Below are 22,891 nucleotides of genomic sequence, written 5' to 3' on the forward strand. Positions count from 1 at the left end.
CTTTCCAATGATCTCATATTATCACTGGAGCCAGAAATGCTGCATAACAAGAAAAGTAAGTCAACATAGTTTAAAGTGAAACTAAAGGCAGGAATACTCACCTTTCCAATGGTCCCTCGCCTGTGCCAGCATCTTCTCTTGTGCGATTTTTTTTGGCCTCTTCATTGGCCAGCATGGGATGATGTCACTATTGTGCATGCGCAGGAGCTAGTCATCCCGGCATATAGGATTGCGCTGGACGTTGTAATATTTATTCTTCTAACAAGAAAATCCATTACAGTCTGATAGTGATAAGTGAACAAAGCCAAGATCAAACTGGACACTAGAAAAATTCCACAAAGCCCAAACACAAGGTGAATTTGAGATAAACACAATATAAATTCAATAGATATGATACCTGAAAATGAAATATAGTTTCCTTTTCCCAAAATGAGGATGTTTACATGTTGTTGAATACTGTGTCAATTTTTCTAAGCAATGAAAAGGAAGTGTATTACTTCCAGATAAGCACATGGACAGTGTGTGGTAATGTCATGATTCATTATAATATGTAATACTGTGTAATAATGATGTTGCAGTTATTCTACAATTGGGTGTTAACTGTTAGTATTTTCTGCCCTTCTTTGACCACACCTTCTCCTTTGCATACATATATTGTACTACAACTGTACACTGACAGCAGCAAGAGGCACAGCAGTGGATGCTGATCCAACTAGCACTAGGTGAGTGTTATTCAGCTACTGAGTTCATAGAGGAAATTAGAAGCTGCTGACTTTCTAAAGTAAATTTTAGTTAAGAAAACAATTCTTTGTTGATGTAACACCTTTTTGATCTTTACTTTCAATGAAAAGCCAGAGAAGGATAACAGTAAAAGTAATCTTTTTGGATAATCATTTCAGACAGTCATGAGCTATATATTCTTGAATGTCTTCTAATGTGAACATATTTTTGATTTTCTACATCAACATTCTTTAGCAGGTCATCCTTACAAATACAATGATAAGCTATTATAAACATTTAATAAATGTATGCGTTTATGTATTTTGCAGTTTATGTAATAATTTATATAACAAAATTCAGAACGGTTTCTACACTTAGGTATAATGATGTTTTTATAGACTATTTAAAAGAAATAACATGTTTTCAAAGAAACACAAGGACTTCCATTGCTGATCGTCCTCTAAATATGTCAATTACCCAACTGTTATATTAATCTAATGGCTCCAATAGTTTCATAGTATGTGACCCTGGATGAAGTTGCAAACCTCTCACATTATTCTGATTTCTCATGTTTCAAAGTTAGTAAAATAGAAAGCATTGACATCAGAGACAGCCAAGCAACTAGCATTTTTCAGAAGAAGGCCAGCAAGGTTTTTTTTAATGTGTATGTCCAGAGAAAAGATACTTTTTTATTGAAGTTTTGGACATAGTGGATAAATGTTAGAACCCTTGTCATGATTTTACTGCTATCCTCAGCTCCATTAGAGGGATTTCTGTTTAGCATTTGTCATATTGTGGTGACAACACTTTTTATGGGGCAGGAAATGAGAAGCAGCAGGGACAAATACCTCAATAATAGTTGACAAGAGTTCTAGCCTTCCCCTACTCTACTACTTTATATTATATTATATTATATTATATTATATCTATCTATCTATCTATCTATCTATCTATCTATCTATCTATTGTATATGTATGTGTGTATATATATATATACCTGTGTTTCTGTTTGAACTCATTTCCTGTCTTATTAGGGGGATCTTCTTTTTTACCTGTAGTTTAAACCTGAAATAACTCTTTTTTGGTAAAAACAATTTGCTGGAGTAAGGCCAACAAGCTTTAAGTTATCATAGTTTGAACATAAATATTGCCCTGCATTTTCCTATTGAATAATGTTCCTATCTGGTCCTTCTCTTTAGTGGGATGTTCAGAAAAGTGATAAGCATCTCTAGAATACCTCAGTCAAGATGGGGAGAGAAAGAGTGACACTTCATTGCTGAGTAGGAGATGGAAAACATAGACATTTCTAGGTAGAATGTGCTACTGAACAAAGGGTAGGTGTACACAACAATTTCTAGGGCCATTGTGCTGTTCAGCAATGGGTAGGTATGCACAACAAATTCTAGGGCCGTTGTGCTGCTGAGCAATAGGCAGATGTGCACAACAAATTTCAGGGAATTTGTGCTGCTGAGAAATAGGTAGGTGTGCACAGCACATTCTAGGGCCAATGTGCTGCTGAGCAATGGGTAAATGTACACAACAAATTCTAAGGTCACTGTACTGCTGAGCAATGGGTATGTGTGCACAACATTTTCTAAGGCCATTGTGTTGCTGAGCAACAGTGCACAGTGCACAGAAACAATTCCATGGATAGTATGATACTAAGCTGTGGTTGGGGAGCAAGGGGCAGTAGAATATACAGAAAAACTGCAGAATTAGGAAATAGAGGAAATTAAATTCCCTGGGACCAGGGACATTTAGGCTGATTTACTAAAAGAGTAATGTATCTTCATTCAACAAATTGTGTGAGTGTTGACTTCAATTATCCAAACATATATATATATATATACTGTATATATATATATATATATACTATATATATTCACCTTGAATACCCCATATGCGTATTGGCTACTCCAAGATTGGATAATTGAATTCAATATTCTCTAATCTATGATCCTCAACACCATTAATAAATCAGCCCAATTGTGGTGCTGAATTGAGTAAATGTACAGTAAACAATAAAAAGGTAGTGTAAAAAAATCAGTATTGAGGTGAAAGACACACTTCTGTGTGTCTATATTAATTGGCAAGTGGTTAACAATTCATAAATTACATTCATAAAGATAATGTCCTGCAGTGTAGTCAACAGAAAGAGATTTTTGGCATAGTATCAGCACAGTGTTAGGGTGCCTTGACCTGAATGTTTTCCAGAGAAATATACTGTACTGCAGAATTCTTTATCATTTTCTCCCCTATGTTTTTGAGATTCTGCCATATATTTCTTATACTGATGAACTGTATATCCTGGGATACTGAAAGTAACAATGTTTAATTACATTTGAATGTTCATATTTTTGTTTTTTCTTTTTACAGTTTTTTTTTCATTTTTCTGGGTGGAATTTTTTTTCTGTATATACTTGAGTTTGACAAGCATAAAAGTAAAGCTGCATTGCTGATTTCTTTTTAAAGATGCAAGCTCTGGGTGGGTGTTGTTCTTTTATTGATTTAAAGGGTAACTCCGCTTTTGTGGAAAAAATATAGTAAATAAAAAATATAGCATATACAATTGCCACACAAGTCATTGTGTAATTTAATGTTATTACAAATTATGCAATAAATATATAATCAGTGAGCGCTTAATAATTTAGCAGCTAATGCACATAAAGGTAACCAAGTAAAAACCTCATAAAACTCAAATATATAAAAGTGCAGCGCTTAAAAGTATTTCAAAGTATAATGGAATAAAATTATATTTATAAAATGGTGACAGTTTTTAATAAGGTGCTTGATACAGGAGTTGATGGTGACTTCAAACTTCAGTGGCGTGCCAATAAATAGCAAAAATACGCACTCACCAGATGCGTATCTTTAAATACGCATATAATTAGTATGACCAGAGTTCCCCCTCTCAGGATGGGATGGATGAGTTGGACTCTTCCCCCTATGGGTGGTAGGCAGCTACAGAGATATCTCCCTTGGTGTGTGCGAATGGCCTCCTTAATGGATGGGTGGATGTTTGTCAGCTAATATGGGAACAGCTCCCTCCTCTGGTGTCACAGGTGATTCAGCTCCTATATCCTCTAGGATGGGCTCTAAAAGTGAACGTTAGCTCGCCAAGGAGCCCACCAAAAAACGGCCCATAGTGTAGTAGTTTAAAATGATTCAATTTATTAATGCACGTGGTATGAAGATAAAAGCAGGTAGATGTACAAACAATGGTATACTGACCATTTACAGTTTAAAAGACGGCCGCTGGACCTGAGCTAGGTGCTGGCGGCAAGACGTCACAGCGTAATGGCCCCTTTAACGCGTTTCATGCAAAAGCATTTCTTCAGAAAGGCTGGCCATCATGCCAGTGCCGTGCGTCATGTCTATTTATAATCTAAATCATTATTCAATCATTTGCGCATGCGCAGTGCACGCGCGCACCATCTTGCCATGCTCTGCACATGCGCGTATCGGTAGGTATTGGCCAACACATGCGCAGTACATCCGCGCCATGTTCCCGAAGAGCGGAAATGGCTGCGCGTGCATGCGCGAGCGCCATTTTGCCATAGTCCGTTCAGGATAGACACAAACTTGTGTCCTGTAAGTAATGCTATTATAAAAACAATCGGAACAGCTGTGAAAAAACACCCACATTAATGTGGGAAAGAAATATGTATATTCCCCAACATAATTGCTGGATAATAAGTGGGCTGAGGGTATGCATATTAATAAAAGCCAGTAGGTTAATATGTCCCAATGAAGGGAAAAAAATTAATGTATATAGGTGGTAAAACCATACATATATAAAATTAATTAGTATATAACAAAAACAAAAATCACGGTCTATGGCAAAAAAAACCTACACAATCCATTAGCTAAATTAAACTTATAGCACATGAAGAGCAAAATTGCATAAACAGAATAAAATATCAGTAAAAGCATAAAATTATTGAGATAATGCAAAACCTTAAAAGATTGCTCAATAAGATCAAATAATATAAAATCATCATTAAAAGGTAATATGAGTATTAAGAGTCCAGAAAATATGCAAGAAAAACAAACATTGGTAATGAATAGAATGCCATCAAAAAATAGAATAGAATACACTAAAATTACCACAAAAAGGTATATAAAATCCCGATAAAAAGAGGACTAAAATGGTAATAATTCAAAAAGGATGTGGTTACCCAAATCATAAAATCCATCTTGATGAAATAAAATTAAATGAAATGTAATGATAGGGAGGAGGACATGATAGGAAAATTATAAAAAGATTAAAAAAGATAATAACCAGATAAAAAATGTTATATAAAAATAGGCTAAAAAAGGAGACTAAAAAGCAACTAAGGCAGTAAAAACATCAACTATTGTCAATAAAACAATTAAGATCGATATCTATGTTGAGTCCTTTTGGGTGCAGACTGTCTATTTCAAAGATCCATTTTGTTTCAGCCTGGGAAACCACTCTCTTTTTATAGGTGCCTCTCCAGTGGGATGTAATGATATCAATTCCAACAAACTTAAGAGAGGAGGGGTCTCTGTTATGATACTGCCTATAGTGTCTAGAAAGAGAGTGCTCCTAAAGCCTCTTTTGATGTTGTAAACATGCTCTCATAGGCGGTCTGCTTGTTGTGCGTCCCACATATTGCTTCCGATTGGGGCACTATAGCATGTATACGACAAATCGCCAGTTGCAAGATATAAAACTTTTTATACTGTAGGTTTTACCTGTAGTGTGTGATACGAATGAGTTAATTTTGGTTTTCCTAATATTGTTACAGCAGCAAATAACACATCTGTTGCATGGAAACAAACCTTTTAGATTGGTAAAGAATCTAATGATGTGGACACAGGTGGATCTGCCACATTTGGGGCTATCTGATTCCTCAAAGTGTTTGCTTTCCTTTAAATTACCTCTGGTCTATCCGGTATTATCCATGCCAGGACTGGGTCTGCTTGTAAAACATTCCAATTTTTCCTTATAATATTACTGATAGCTCTATGTTGGATCAAAAAGGTCATAATAAATGGACAAAACCTATTATGTCCTTACTTAATAGTAGGTTTGACCATATCCTCTCTGTTCATGTTCGCTACTGTTTCCATAGAGCTAGTTAGTGCAACTTCATCATAGCCCTTTTCCATGAACCGTTACTTCAAAACATTGGCCTGGGTGTGGTAAGTGTCCATATCCATACAGTTCCTTCTAATTCGCATGATTTACAAATTAAATTTCCTTTTCATTCTGCGGTCGCTGTAGTTTTCTGTAAAATTCAATGCAATTTGGCAGGCTGGAGGATTCTGTACAGTTCTAGTGCACAGAATGCCCCCAGAAATGTTGATGCGATCTCTATGACACTTACTACAAATTAGGTCTTCTACAAGGCCCATTTTATAGAGTTTGTATTGTAAAATTCTCTCATAAAAACAAGTTATATAATCAAAGTGAAGCCTATGCCATGAGCATCTCTATAATGATGAAATTCTTGACAGTTAATTGGACACAATGACTTAAAAAGCCTCACAATAGAAATGTATACGCAATCTCATTGAGCATCCTAAAGTGTACATATAACTACATTTTTTTTAGCTTTGGATAGAGTTATAGAGGGTAAAACGCCCTTTCAATTTATTTTTTGCTGTCTCCCATTGATGAGATTTCACTTCACCTTGTGTCACAAAGAAGTAACAGGAAGTGATAGGAAATTTTAGGAAGGAAGGAAGGAACTGCAAAGTGTGCTATGTTTTATTCTAGTCAGTAAAAGAGGATTTTACATCTTCAGTGTTTGGCGAGCAGCTGAACTAAATGGAGTGCTCAGCTGAGCTGAGCCTCAAGCTGTCTGCAGTGGAAAGTGAAGATTTACCAGCGATATTACCACTAGTATTGGGACAGCTTCCTTCACAGGCTGGTTGTAAGGGATCCAGCAGCTACCAGCGTCCTTACAGCCAAATGAGTCATCCTAATTCAGCCCATTCAGCTGTCAGTTGAGAATCACAGTTGACAGGTAAAGGTAAACAAAGGGCAGAAATGGTGGCTGACATGTAAAAAAAATATCGTGGGGTCTTCCTAATGTTAATGGATTTCAGGGGGAACCCAAAATCCATACAAGACCTATCCAAGTATGCAGCCTGTCAGGTAAAAAAAAATGAGGGAGCAAGCATGCCCCCCTTTCCTGAACCATATCAGGCCTCATGAGGTTTTGGGGGGTCTAAAGCCAGGTGACTTATTGGAATCTAGAATCCCACTTTTCAAATAAAGGGGGTCCCAGATATCCACCCCATCCCTCCCTCATTTCAACTCATCGTTACTAATTGCACATTATGCAGCACACTGATTGTACTTTACCTCCTCATCTCACTTGAAATTTTTGGATACAGTTCTGACAATAGGCCTTTGCTGAAATAAATTTAACTTCGAGATGACTTATCCAAAATAAAGAATGTATGCAGCAGTAATTTGTAAAGAGTAATTTGGCAAGAAGGATAATTACACTGCTTAGCATACAAATAGCAACTAAAGGTAGAGCCAATACGTGCCTATTTTTCACTGTCAATTAAAATATGACAAAACAAAAAGAAAAAATATATGAGTAGCAAAGTAGTCAATTTCTGTACAGAAGTTTTAAAAAAGTGATCCATCTTGTTTTCATCAATTGCTTTGATACACACTTTTCTGTGGCTTTTCTTCTGACTACTATTTCCTATAAACCTCGCTCACCAAAACAGTTAGTATTCTTTACCAACTTGGCTTTTAGCGTTTCCCTATAAAAAGTAAATCTAAAGACAAAACTTATTTTCATTTGGATATAGTAAGGGATTGTAACACTCATCTCAGAATATTTTTGGGATCTGTTTCCTATCATTTTCTGTCCTGAAGACACAACAGAAAGTAGCAGAAAGATATTCACAGTGGTGGAAGACCTATCTTAGATGTCACCACAGCAAATGTTCTCATTGAAAACATTTCCCTCGATTTTTGATTTAACTGTTCAAAATGTAGGCTTTTCCCTCACATGTGGTTCCCATCACATTGGGCACCAGGAAAAAATAGAGATAGTGACTCTTCCCACTGGGTTCACAGACAATAATCTTACTTACAGTCCTGAAAACTGGTTACCAAAACAATGGTTGCAAGGACAAATAGAGTGAGTGACTCTCCCTGGCACAACACAAACACCATTTTAGAACATAGACAGTGCCCAGGACCAGCAGATCTAACACTGTCAAAGCCCTGAGTAAAGGAGATCCCCAATTACAATCAATATGTTTCATGTCATACCCTAATAAGTGATCTTTGTTGTCCAACTGGCTGAAGCTTCCAATAATTCTGTTTAATTACAGAGATCTTCCAAGACCAAACAAAATTTTTAACCCCTCGCCACTCTACACATATTGAAAACAAATAGTTTGGGCTTTTGCCCTTTACTGTATCTTTGATATAGAGAAGAGTGGAGACTGAACTGTGAAGTAGAGCTTGTAGCATTGAAGAGGGCTTTTTTCCAATAAGAAATAAGAACATTTGAATGAAAGCCAATCAAGACCACAGCTATGATTTAATAATCCATTTGGTCTTTTTTTCCATTTGTGTTTTTGGCAAGAGGAGCTGATTACCACAAACATTTCTGGCCAATTAAAGATATGAGGAAATTCAATAACTTGCCCTACAGTGATGAATATGATATGAAACGGAAATAAAATTGGGCAAACAAAGACCACAGTAACCAAGTATGCTGTTATTTTTTAAATTCAGTCATTAAAGGAGAAGCTCTTTTGGCTGTCCTTTTCCTGTGGATCACAGGAGTGCAGTTCATTCTGCATTGCTGTGACTCATTTTCATCTGACAGCGGGCTGAAGCCTTTTGTCGGCTGACAACATTTTAAAGTCGGGATCCACCCCAGAGTCTGGAGAGACATCTAGCTCAGCCTCTCAGGGAGCTGCTGAGAGCTTGAGCTAGCTGCTTCCTCCCCCTCCACAGCCAGCAATTCAGTAAGTGCAGGAGGTACAAAGCAGAGAGCAGAGACTGACAGTCACAGCTCTCTGCTCAGAGCGGTGGTGAGAACTCAGTGGTCAGCAGTCATGTAAGTTCTCACACTTAGAGCTGGCAGGGAACAGCTGCAGCATCAGACTGATGCTGCATCCACCTAGGTAAGTATGATTTAAAAAAAAGTCATCCCATACTTCTCTTTTATTAAAAAAGGTTCAGGCACTAGCACTAGCTACTAGCACTAGCCACTAGCACAATGGTGTAATACAACTGAGCAATTAATCCATTGCCTGCAGTAATTTCAACCCAATAGAACACTTTTGGGATGACTTTGAGCAGAGACTGTGAGCCAGACCTTCTCATCTGACATCAGTACCTGACTTTACAAATGCGCCTCTGAAAGTCATCAATTGTCTGCAGAGTCAATAGCTAAAGACCTCCAAACTTTGTGTGGCCTTCAGATTAGCACAACAGTGGGTAGAGAACTTAATGGAATGGGTATGCATGGCCTAGCAGCTGCATCCAAGTCTTACATTCACCAAGTGCAATGCAAAGCGTCGCATGCAGTGGCGTAAAGCACACTGCCACTGGACTCTAGAGCAGTGAAAACGTGTTCTCTGGAGTGATGAATCACACTTCTCTGTCTGGACATGTCTGAGTTTGGTTGTTTCTAGGAGAACGGTACTTGCCTGACTGCATTGTGCCAAGTGTAAAGTTTGGTGGAGGATGGATTATGGTGTGGGGTTGTTTTTCAGCGGTTGAGTTTGGCCCCTTAGTTCTAGTGAAGGGAACTCTTAAGGCATCAGCAAACCAAGACATTTTGGCCAATTTCATGCTCCCAACCTTGTGGGAACAGTTTGGGGATGACCCCTTCATATTCCAACATGACTGTGCACCAGTGCACAAAGCAAGGTCTATAAAGACGTGGATGAGCGAGTTTGGGGTGAAGGAACTTGACTGGCCTGCACAGAGTCCTGACCTCAACCCAGTAGAACACCTTTGGGATGAATTAGAGTGGAGACTGCAAGCCAGGCCTTCACATCCAACATCAGTGCGTGATTTCACAAATGCGCTTCTGGAAGAATGGTCAAACATTCCTATAGACACACTCCTAAACTTGTGGACCACTTTCCCATAAGAGTTGAAGCTTTTATAGCTGCAAAGAGTGGGCCAACTCAATATTGAACCCTACAGACTAAGACTGGGATGCCATTAAAGTTCCTGTGCGTGTAAAGATAGGTGTCCCAATACTTTTGGCAATATAGTGTAGGTCATGAACAAGATGAGGTCATGCATGAAAAGGAAAATAAAGAGAATTTTGAAAGTCTGAGAGACCATGTTGGTACATGAGGTCAGAAATATAAGTGGGGTCAAGTTGTCAATAGCTTTGAAGACTGAGGACAATGAATTAATACCCAACTGAACCTTCCCAAATAATTACTGTAACCAGGTTTTTTTACAGCTGGAACTTGGTGGACCTCGGTTCTACCACCTCTGGTTCAGGCCCTCTGCTCCCTTCTCACAACTATCACTTGTAAACACAGAAGTCAAGCTGTCACTTGTAAACACAGAAGCTGTTCTCCCAATGGCTCCCACAGATCTGATCTCCTGAGTGGCTCTCACTGAGTGCAGGATGGGGAAAAGGGAGATACAGTTGCCCAGGGTGTAGTGTGGATACTGACACCCCCACTGGATGATCTCCCTGCAAGTGAAAGAGGCAGAGCCAGCTATAGTGTTTGGGGAGGTACTGGATTCGGCTTTGTGCTTCAGCTTAATACAGCAACAAAAGTAAGACATGTGGAAGATGGTGGAGCTTTAAGGAGTTGCACTATGAACGTAGCGTACCACCGAACTTTGCACATAGCGTACCGGTGAACTCTGCAGTCGGTATGCTGCACGCCCCTAAAATCTGCAATATTGTGTAGGTAGCGTACCCATGAACTCTGTGTGTAGCTCACCCCTGAACGCTGCACTCTGTGTGTAATATTCCTCCCCAACTTTGCACTCTGTACATAATGCACTCCTGGTATTTAATACCCATTTAAGACCCTCCCGCTGTTAGGGAAATTTAACCACACCCACTGTATGATGCAGTTTGGAGGGGATGAGTGTGGGGGGAGGGGGGTTTTGGGGGGTCGTGGTTGAGTTCATGCACCTATTTTCTGAAAAAAAAAATCCCTGACTATAATGCAGTTAGGCTGCATATAAAATTATAAATAAACCTCTTTTTAACTTTTTCTTTCTTACCATCTAAGTGCTGCAAGGGTCAAAGAAGCACATAGCAGAATCAGGCCACAGCTCTCACACACAAGCTCTCCTGTGGCCCAACACTTTCCTTTAAACTCTAGTCAACATTGTTTTGTTCCCTGGGTAAAGATGTTAATAAGAACAGTGTTTAGTGGACTGTGTCAAAAAGCTGGACTGCTGTGACTTTTCAGATAATGACTTAAGAGGGTTCAGCTAGGCTTTAAATATGATTCAGAGGTTAACTGGAAACAAGTGAAAAGATTGGCATTGGAAGAAAGGGACAGACCATGATTAATGGGGTGAGAGTCATTCAATAGCTGACTCAGCAGATTTGAGGTTAAGGAAAAGAGGTTTGAAAGTCTTTTGTGTTGTGCAAAGGGTGTATTTTGTAGATGCAGTACATGTGACAATGTCAAGAATGTTATCCCTTTTAAAGTGAGTTTCAATTAGGTTTTTTTTTTGTTTTTTTTTGCTGTCTGATTTTCCTTCTTTCTTACCTTGAAGATAAAATGTGAAATACAAGAGAGAAAATACCATTAAATCATGGTAAATTTGTCACATTTTCTTTTTCTGCTGTTAATATGAAACTGTGAATTTTCCCCTCACTTTCTGTCCTGGTGACAATGGACACTAGGACAAATATAGAGGATAAATCTCCTCAGCATACAGTATGAAAGATCCAAAAGAGGTTTTAAGCCTTCCACACTTCATCAAAAAATGCTTAAGATACACTAAAAGGTTCTTTTTTGTTGCCAGAGTAAATCTGGGAAAGGAAATACCAGAACACTTTCCTGAAGTGAATTACTAAAATCGTATTTATTGGTCATACAGTATAGGACACAGTTCTAATCATAAACAACTAGGTTAAGTGTTGATACCTTCAGGTAATTGGACACTGGCAAACAGAATTATCAGGACCCCCATTCAAAGCAATCACAGCATATAGTTACATAGTTATAAAGTTAGTCTGGCTGACAAAAGACACAAGTCCATCTAGTTCAACCATAAAAGGAAAAAAAATTATATCCTATACCCTCAGTTGATCCAGAGGAAGGCAAAAAACTCCAGCAAAGTATGACCCAATTTGCTCCTGCAGGGGAAAAAAGTATTTCCTGATCCACCAAGAGGCAACCAGATATTCAGTGGATGAACATTACCTAAAAATGTTAGTATCCAGTTATATTATGTGTATCTAGGAAATAATCCAGACCTTTTTTAAAACAATGTACTGACCTAGCCAGAACCAACTCTTGAGGGATTCTATTCCACATTTTCACAGCTCTTACTGTGAATAAGCCTTTCCGTATTTGGAGATTAAATCTACTTTTCTTCAGACTTAAAGAGTGCCCCCTTGTCCTCTGTGATGACGTTAAGGTGAATAACTCTACACTGAGTTCAGTATATAGACCACTTATGTATTTATACATGTTGATCATATTCCCACTTAATCTCCTCTTCTCAAGAGAGAATAAATTCAGTTCCTCTAATCTTTCCTCATAGTTGACTTCCATGCCTCCTTTCAGTTTGGTTGCTCTTTTCTGCACTTTCTCCTGTTCCCCAATATCCTTTTTGTGAATTGGTGCCCAAAACTGAACTGCACATTCCAGATGAGGTTTTACTAATGAGTTATAGAGGAGTAAAATGATCTCTCTCTCTCTGTCTGCAGTCCATACCTCTTTTAATACAAGAGAGAATTTTGCTATTTTAGAAACTGCAGCTTGGCATTGCATGCCATTATTAAGCTTATGATCTACCAGAACTCCCAGATCCTTCACCATTGATTCCCCCAGTTTTATCCCCCTAGTATGTATGATGCATGCAATCTCAGACCCTATATCGTTTATAAATGTATTAAAAAGTAAGGGTCCCAACACTGAACCTTGGGGTACACCACTGACAACCCTAGACCATTCAGAGTATGAATCCTTAACCACTACTCTCTGAATTCTGTCTTTTAGCCAGTTTTCTATCCATTTACAAACAGATTTTTCAAATCCTATAGACTTTATACAATGCCCTTGTATGGGGAACTTCGTCAAGCTCTTTTGCAAAATCCAAGTATACCACTTCCACTGCCACTCCTCTGTCCAAGGTTTTGCTCACCTCCTCATAAAAAGAAATCAGATTTGTTTGACAACTTCTATCTTTCCAGAATCCATGCTGTCTGTTGCTTAAGATATTATTTTCCAACAAGAACTCATCTTTGTGGTCTTTAATTCAACTCTCCAGTATCTTCCTGACCATAGAAGTTAAACTAACAGGTCTATAATTACTTGGTAAAGACTTTGATCCCTTTTTTAAATGTAGGCACCACATTTGGCCTTACGCCAGTCCAGTGTTACTATGCCAATCATTAGAGTTAGAGATGAGCGAATTTCTCAAAAATTCGATTCGGCTGATTCGGCGAATTCCAGTGTGAAATTCGATTCGATGCGAATTTCTTCGCTACGAAGATGACTTATAAAAAGGGTTTCTAGGCTTCAGAGAGCCTTTAAATTAGTGCAGAACACTGTACCTTTAATTTAAATGCCCTTGGAGATGAGGAAAGAGAAGGAGAAGGAGAAGGAGAAGGATGAGAAGAAGGAGAAGGATGAGAAGAAGGAGAAGGATGAGAAGAAGGAGAAGGAGAAGGATGAGAAGAAGGAGAAGGAGAAGGATGAGAAGAAGGAGAAGGATGAGAAGAAGGAGAAGGAGAAGGATGAGGAGAAGGAGAAGGATGAGAAGAAGGAGAAGGATGAGAAGAAGGAGAAGGAGAAGGATGAGAAGAAGGAGAAGGAGAAGGATGAGAAGATGGAGAAGGAGAAGGATGAGAAGAAGGAGAAGGAGAAGGATGAGAAGAAGGAGAAGGAGAAGGATGAGAAGATGGAGAAGGAGAAGGATGAGAAGAAGGAGAAGGAGAAGGATGAGAAGAAGGAGAAGGAGAAGGATGAGAAGAAGGAGAAGGATGAGAAGAAGGAGAAGGAGAAGGATGAGAAGAAGGAGAAGGAGAAGGATGAGAAGAAGGAGAAGGAGAAGGATGAGAAGAAGGAGAAGGATGAGAAGAAGGAGAAGGAGAAGGATGAGAAGAAGGAGAAGGATGAGAAGAAGAAGGAGAAGGATGAGAAGAAGGATGAGAAGAAGGATGAGAAGAAGGATGAGAAGAAGGAGAAGGATGAGAAGAAGGACAGTTCTGTGACAGTTTCTGTCTATTTCTGACAGTTCTGGGACATTCACTCCATACAGCTGTTTCAACCGCTGTATGGAGGGAATGTCATGGAACTGTCAGAGTCCCAGAACTGTCATTAATAGTCTATTTCTGACAGTTCCATGACATTCCCTCCATACAGCGGTTGAAACTGCTGTATGGAGTGATTGTCCCAGAACTGTCAGAAATAGTCTATTTCTGACAGTTCTGGGACATTCACTCCATACAGCTGTTTCAACCGCTGTATGGAGGGAATGTCATGGAACTGTCAGAGTCCCAGAACTGTCATTAATAGTCTATTTCTGACAGTTCCATGACATTCCCTCCATACAGCGGTTGAAACAGCTGTATGGAGTGAATGTCCCAGAACTGTCAGAAATAGACTATTTATGACAGTTCTGGGACATTCACTCCATACAGCGGTTGAAACATTGTATCTATTTTTTTCCATAAATGACATTCTGCAGATACACTTAGAGGAGCGCTGCAGATACACTTTTTGCCGGCTTGGAATTATTCTTATTTTCATCCTACTTCTTCTTTTTCTTCTTATGAGGATGAGGATGAAGAAGAAGAAGTAGGATGAAAATAAGATTAATTCCAAGCCGGCAAAAAGTGTATCTGCAGCGCTCCTCTAAGTGTATTTGCAGAATGTCATTTATGGAAAAAAATAGATACAATGTTTCAACCGCTGTATGGAAGGACAGTCCCAGAACTGTCAGAAATAGTCTATTTCTGACAGTTCTGGGACATTCACTCCATACAGCTGTTTCAACCGCTGTATGGAGGGAATGTCATAGAACTGTCAGAAATAGACTATTAATGACAGTTCTGGGACTGTCCTTCCATACAGCGGTTGAAACATTGTATGTATTTGTTTCCATAAATGGATCCATTTATGGAAACAAATACATACAATGTTTCAACCGCTGTATGGAAGGACAGTCCCAGAACTGTCATTAATAGTCTATTTCTGACAGTTCCATGACATTCCCTCCATACAGCGGTTGAAACAGCTGTATGGAGTGAATGTCCCAGAACTGTCAGAAATAGACTATTTCTGACAGTTCTGGGACAATCACTCCATACAGCTGTTTCAACCGCTGTATGGAGGGAATGTCATGGAACTGTCAGAAATAGACTATTAATGACAGTTCTGGGACTGTCCTTCCATACAGCGGTTGAAACATTGTATGTATTTGTTTCCATAAATGGATCCATTTATGGAAACAAATACATACAATGTTTCAACCGCTGTATGGAAGGACAGTCCCAGAACTGTCATAAATAGTCTATTTCTGACAGTTCTGGGACATTCACTCCATACAGCTGTTTCAACCGCTGTATGGAGGGAATGTCATAGAACTGTCAGAAATAGACTATTAATGACAGTTCTGGGACTGTCCTTCCATACAGCGGTTGAAACATTGTATCTATTTGTTTCCATAAATGGATCCATTTATGGAAACAAATAGATACAATGTTTCAACCGCTGTATGGAAGGACAGTCCCAGAACTGTCATTAATAGTCTATTTCTGACAGTTCTATGACATTCCCTCCATACAGCGGTTGAAACAGCTGTATAGAGTGAATGTCCCAGAACTGTCAGAAATAGACTATTTATGACAGTTCTGGGACTGTCCTTCCATACAGCGGTTGAAACATTGTATCTATTTTTTTCCATAAATGACATTCTGCAAATACACTTAGAGGAGCGCTGCAGATACACTTTTTGCCGGCTTGGAATTAATCTTATTTTCATCCTACTTCTTCTTCTTCATCCTCATCCTCATAAGAAGAAAAAGAAGAATTAGGATGAAAATAAGAATAATTCCAAGCCGGAAAAAAGTGTATCTGCAGCGCTCCTCTAAGTGTATCTGCAGAATGTCATTTATGGAAAAAAATAGATACAATGTTTCAACCGCTGTATGGAGTGAATGTCCCAGAACTGTCAGAAATAGTCTATTTCTGACAGTTCTGGGACATTCACTCCATACAGCTGTTTCAACCGCTGTATGGAGGGAATGTCATAGAACTGTCAGAAATAGACTATTAATGACAGTTCTGGGACTGTCCTTCCATACAGCGGTTGAAACATTGTATCTATTTGTTTCCATAAATGGATCCATTTATGGAAACAAATAGATACAATGTTTCAACCGCTGTATGGAAGGACAGTCCCAGAACTGTCATTAATAGTCTATTTCTGACAGTTCTATGACATTCCCTCCATACAGCGGTTGAAACAGCTGTATGGAGTGAATGTCCCAGAACTGTCAGAAATAGACTATTTCTGACAGTTCTGGGACATTCCCTCCATACAGCGGTTTCCGGCAAAAAGTGTATGTGCAGAGTTCCTCTATTCTGCAGATACACTTAGAGGAGCTCTGCAGATACACTTAGAGGAGCTCTGCACATACACTTTTTGCCGGCTTGGAATTATTCTTATTTTCATCCTACTTCTTCTTCTTCTTCTTCTTCTTCTTCTTCATCCTCATCCTCATCCTCTTCTTCTTCTTCTGAGGATGAGGATGAGGATGAAGAAGAAGAAGAAGAAGTAGGATGAAAATAAGATTAATTCCAAGCCGGCAAAAAGTGTATGTGCAGAGCTCCTCTAAGTGTATCTGCAGAATAGAGGAACTCTGCACATACACTTTTTGCCGGCTTGCAATTATTCTTATTTTCATCCTACTTCTTCTTCTTCTTCTTCTTCTTCTTCATCCTCTTCTTCTTCTTCTGAGGATGAGGATAAAGAAGAAGAAGAAGAAGAAGAAGAAGTAGGATGAAAATAAGATTAATTCCAAACAGGCAAAAAGTGTATGTGCAGAGCTCCTCTAAGTGTATCTGCAGAATAGAGGAACTCTGCACATACACTTTTTGCCGGCTTGGAATTATTCTTATTTTCATCCTACTGCTTCTTCTTCTTCTTCATCCTCATCCTCATCCTCAGAAGAAGAGGATGAGGATGAGGATGAAGAAGAAGAAGAAGAAGTAGGATGAAAAGAAGAATAATTCCAAGCCGGCAAAAAGTGTATGTGCAGAGTTCCTCTATTTCTGACAGTTCTCTCACAGCTTCTTCACATGAACAGTGGTTGAAACATCTGTATCCTAAATATAAACTAATAGATACAATGTTTCAACCGCTAAACATGTGTTCCTTCTGTCAGAGAACTGTCAGAAATAGCGGAGCTCACTGCAGGGACACTTTTGCCGGCTGATCGGGAAATGTTCGATTCGCGCACCCGAAGTAGGCAAAATTTCGGTTTCGCCGCGAATCGAATATTTCCTGAAATTCGACTCGAATTCCGGTTCGCCTGGTTCGATTCGCTCATCTCTAATTAGAGTCCCTAAAAATTAGAAATGATGGCTTTGAAATGACAGAGCTAAATTCTTTTAGGACCCATGGGTGTATGCCATCCAGGACAGGTACTTTATTCACCTTTATTCTGTCTAAATATTTCTGGACCATATCAGTTTTGAACCATGGTGGATCATTTGGGGCTGTGTCAATATCATGCCCATTGTGGACATCATCTCTCCCATGCTCATTTGTATACACAGAGCTGAAGAAGTTATTTATTACATTTTCCTTTTCCTTGTCCCCAGTCTTCCACTCTTGGTTATTTTGTAAAGGGCCTACATGCTCAGACCTGATCTTTTTACTATTAATATATTTGAAGAATTTCTTAGGAGGTTGTCTTGCTAACTCTTGCAATCTGTCGTTCGTTTTCAATTTATGCGGCCTTGATTTCCTTTTTACATATTCTGTTATATTCTTTGTAATATTTAAATGGTACGCAGTTTTTTTGTTAATGCTGTTAGGCTATGGATGTCTCATTTCTATCGGGGGGGGGGGGGAGTGGTTTCTTTTTTTTTTTTCTGGAAATTTCACTTATCTGGATTACTGCTCCACTTACCTGACTATGCACCAGCCTTTCTAGGCATGCCTCTGGGATCATACCCAGGTCTGCCAGAGATGAAAGACAGGGGAACAGCCTGTAAAGTCACTTGGGCACTGGATTCTGCATTAGGTGCACTGCCTTGGCATGCCAGCATGTTGTGCAGTGCGTGGAGTTAGCTTCAGGATGCTATACAGTTCCAGGGCAGTGGTGATCCATTTAGGTGTGATCCAGTCCCTAAAGACCCCTTCTGGCACATTTTCTTCTTAAGTTAAGTGAGTAAAGCGGGGTGCTTCACTCCCCTTCAAATATTGTGGTCATATTGTTCTACCGGTTGGTTAGTAAGGCCTGTCCCTTTATATCTACCCCTTTGTGCCCCCTGGCCATCCTTACCCTGCCTCTAGTGTGTATCTGGGACTGGCTGTTTGATTTTTTAATGTGATCAGAAAGTGACACTGTGACACAGCAATGTGTAGTGCTGTGCCTGCATTTACTGACAGCTTCATCTTAGTACAACCCTATGGTCACAGATGTCAAATGCCATTTTCTACACAGAACGGCTGTGTCATTGGAGGCAGTTCAGCTGCACATCAGACTACCTTGAGTACACAGGCAGGTAGAGCTCCCAGAACATCAGAATTTTAGCTTTTGGCCTCTTGTCACAGCTATCATGGGTACCCTTGTGGTTTTTATCCCAGTTTTCTAAGCAGGGGGAAGATGAGCTAAGGGGCTTTCAGGCATGCATTCTTCCTGTGGGTCCGGTTGGGGGGGGGGGGGTTCTTGCATTCCTTAAGGGCCCTATCTCAGTAAGCTAAGGCCCACCATCCACTGCCTATCCCTGTCTTCTCAGGTGTTGTATGGTAGAGTGGCTGGCCTTAAACAGGTAAAAAGTGTGTGAAAAATATGTGCAGTGCAGTCAAGAATACCCTTTCTTGGGATTTGTTACAAGGCACAAGTGTGCCAATATAGGTCAGTAGGTCCTGGATGCATCATTCAGAGGATTTGGGTTTATAGATTTGTTTTAGGCTACACAAATGAGAGCCATGGTTATTGCAATGTGAAAGCATGGTATGTGCAGAGAGAGTACTAATGGGATTGCTAGCAAAATCCAGAGCTTTGTGAAGAAAACTTTGAATAGATTGGAAAGTAGTTTTCTGGCTCTGACCTGGTTTGGCATCTCTGTTGCATACTCTGGAGTACTATTTGTCATTGTCCCTGACATGCTGATACAGGAATATGTTTAATGGTGTGCCATTCAGGGATGTCGATATCTGGAAGATCCAATCCCTTGAAATCAAGGAGATTTCTTTTATCTATGCAAGAGACTGTTTTGCCATCTTCTTGTATTAGAAAAAAGTGTAAGCCTTCTTTACATAACAGTTTCAGCAGGGAGTGGAGTGCCATCCACATCGTTAGAGCCTGCTGGGAGAGGTTAGGTTACAGGTTAATTTTGGTACCATCCAAACTTAAATGGGCTGTATTTTTAATTTTTGCAATGATGTCCTCTTTAACTGCTTATTAGTGTAAGTGAAAAATTAAATTTCTCATTCTGCCAGTCCTCTGGCTGGGTGGTTGGGGGGCAGTGAGCTCAGTCTACTTCTATGTGTTCAAGGGCTTTGTTGCCAAGTACCTGCATGAATATTCCAGTGAGTGCATAAATAAAATCCTGAGATTGTGTGGGTTCTTGAGGGTCTGTTATAGATACATTTTGCTTCTATTCTTACTGTCATCAAGTTATCTTCAAGTTGTAAAAATGAAGATTCAGTTTTCAAATCTTTTTAGGAGCTCAAGTGAGTGAATTGCATCATCATATTTAGCATCCAAAGTATCTAATCTATGTCCAGGCTGAGTAGTATCAGATTTGAGCTCAATATCCTGCTTAAAAATCTTTTCCACTCTGTGTATGAATTGCTCCTGATAGTCCTGTCCTGCTCCACATCCATTGCAGACTCCTCTGAAAGAGAGCTCTGGGAGCTGCCTGTAGTAGGAATACTGTGGCTATCTACATCTCTCTGTGGGTTGGAAGCTGTATCTGTAAAGCTAGAAGAAGGAAAAGAATACTGAGCAGCTGCATGTTGTAGCTTGTGTCCCCAAGTGCTACTTTGTGAAAAAAAATGCATTTTGGCACCCTTATGAAGTACAATTATCCTCTAGCTTCCACATCTATGTGCAAATGGGAGGGAGGCACTATTTTGTAGTTGTGTTACTGCACCTCCAATCCAAGGCTCATGACAATCTGATTCTAGTCCTCTATTCCTGTAAGTGCAATACTAATTTATTAGTGCACTAAGGCCACTGCACTTTTTCTTTGCATTGATTTGTTCTACAACAGTTTTCTGGCACTGTTGCAAAGCTTTGGGTGCATTGGGTATGTTTTGAGGAGACAAGTACTGCCTCTAATTCATTGCTTTAATCTGTGTTTTTGCAAGGAGTAGTGAAAGCCTCAGCAAGCCATGCCTTTACCTGCTTATGGCCAGACCCTTTTTTAGTCTATGGTAAAACAATTTGGGACAGTAACCTTAATATGCAAAATTGTATTTAGCATATCTCCGAGTAGACTTCATTTTTTCTCAGATATATGGAGATCAACATCCTTCTTCTGTGTTTTAATACAAAAGTTAAAATAGAATTTAGGTTTGTATATAATCTTAGAAAAGACTGAGAAATGTTTAGGTGTTACCTCTAAGTCTTAAAGAGCTTCTCAGATTCTGTCAAGGATTTAAAAGACTTTTATATAAAGCAACTGGACAAAACTGGGACTTTTTTTATAATTAGCAACTGAACTTTAAACCGGGCTCGCACCAATCTCCTGACCTCGAGCGTAGAACATTGATGTGTGTGGTGATGTCACGTCTCAGCTCAACCCTACACGTTTCATCATCTCACATCGACCAGTGGCGGTGGAGGGCCAGATTACGAGGATGTCAGATGACAGAATGCGCAGGGAGAGGTTGTGACATGACATCACCATGCATGCTGATGTTGTACGCTTGCAATCAGGAGATCGGAGCAAGCCCAGTTTAGAGTTTTATGCTTGTACACTTGTGTCAGTGGAGATGATTTTATATGAATTATAAAAGGTTTTTAAGGATCTTATGCTATTTGAGATCTTTTTGCTCTTCCTCCTCTATTATAATTTGGTGATCGTGGTAGTGCAAACCATACAAGTGTTCGTGAGAACATACTGAGGATCTGGCTGAGTATGTAGATTATTATTCCCAGAGGGGAATGTGCTGCATGCTGGTTTTAAACACACCAGCATTTGCCTCTCTTGAGTTCATTTAGTATTACATGGTGGTGGATTTTCACATTGGTGGTGGTGGAAGAAAAGAAGAAAAAATAAAAAGAAGGGTTTTCACTATTTTGCTTGGTTTGAATTAAGCATCACACTTGTGACTGTTTAAATATTTGCAAATGCATATGGACTTCCTTTCACAGATGCTGCACATAATTATTGGTTATACATGGTCATAGTGTTATTTTTCAATGGATTTAGGATTACACATTGGAATTATTTTCACTTTAATATGCACATATGTTTGATTAATACTGACACCCTAACAAAGCAGCGCAGTTCTTACCTTTCATATATTTCACATTTTGGGTTGACTTTAGTTCCAATAGGATAGCAGCAGCGCTTTAATTTACATATTTGAATTTTTTTTTTAACATATTCTTCATGTGGTATAATTTATATTTTATATATTTTGATAGGTAGGTTTGTGAACAACCAAAACATGTTGTGGCACAGTTTATTTCATGTTTTTTGTAGCAATAAAACCCGACCAGGGTTCTAAACCGAAAAAACTCTATCCACAATTTAAAAAAATATACTGTATACCGTATATTTAGCTTTTTAGATGCCCTTGAACACATTTTGAATTGGCTGTAGTAGTATCCTGGACCTGGAAATGCAGTGCAGAATTTTACCATTATCCCCAAGAGAAATAATAAGTTGGGGTGTTCATTCAGTAGCAAATACCTAAAACTGGAATATCTTTTTACCTTTATATAATTTGCTAAACAAATTTAAAAAAAACATCACTGACACAATTTGCTTCCTGTATTTTTTTTTTATTTTAATATTATTTTGTTGTTTGAAGGAACATGTGGAACTTAAACTCCAGAACTGGATCTGATGTTGTCAGGAGTTTAAACTTTCAATACATATCTGGAATTATGATATACTTCATAGTGAATGCAGAACTGGCAACAACATCAGTAATGAATGGTAGGTATTAAAAAAATGTAATATTGTAAATCTTCCTTCTACCTTTCACTCCTTTTCTCTCTTCATCCCTCCCTCCTAAAGTGAACCTAAAGGAAAATATTAATTTATGTGAAGCTCACATTTTTCTTTTTCTTTTTGGATATACTATAAATATCTAAGTGTTAAAATCCTTGTCAGGTTTGAATTGATGCTTGCATTGCCACTGGAGAGTTCCTAAAGACCACTCTGTCCAGTATAGAAAGTGATGGAAAATACAAAATGTTAGAGCTGTCACCATAACAGAGGGCAAGAGGAAAGCTCTAAATGAGGATGCCTGTTCTAGTGACAATGTTCTAGGAAGGAATATGCTTTTACTTCTTCTTTTGTCTCTCAGAATTATTGCTCTTTTATTCCATAAATATCAATCGCAAAGTTTACAGCATCTTTTGTAGTATGACGTTACACGTCTCCTTACATTTAAATGGCTCATTTTGGGATCTTCTTTGACCTTTTCTTAAGCCAAAGCCTATTTTTTCTAAGCCTTCTATTACTCTTTATTTATCCATCCCAGCAAGACTGTTAACAAATTTTATAAAAAGATTTTTTATGTATGATCCAATAACTTTGGATCACATTCAAAAATACATTAATGACA

The 22,891-nt window shown here is 38.8% G+C and overlaps 1 protein-coding gene across 1 annotated transcript in view; it reads left to right on the forward strand.

Annotated features, from left to right (window-relative positions):
* The first annotated feature begins 687 nt into the window (after positions 1-687).
* The window catches only part of IL13RA2 (interleukin 13 receptor subunit alpha 2), a 53,405-nt gene continuing 31,201 nt past the window's right edge, over positions 688-22,891 (forward strand). Inside the window, exons 1-2 of the mRNA XM_089657990.1 lie at positions 688-722; positions 22,130-22,257. Of these exons, the coding sequence (XP_089514116.1) occupies positions 22,134-22,257 (124 nt within the window). The 5' untranslated portion in view covers positions 688-722; positions 22,130-22,133. The remainder of the gene's footprint in view (positions 723-22,129; positions 22,258-22,891) is intronic.

Source organism: Staurois parvus, unplaced genomic scaffold (assembly GCF_062004578.1).
Source record: "Staurois parvus isolate SC_StPar_1 unplaced genomic scaffold, SC_StPar_1.0 ptg001045l, whole genome shotgun sequence".
Classification (NCBI taxonomy): domain Eukaryota; kingdom Metazoa; phylum Chordata; class Amphibia; order Anura; family Ranidae; genus Staurois; species Staurois parvus.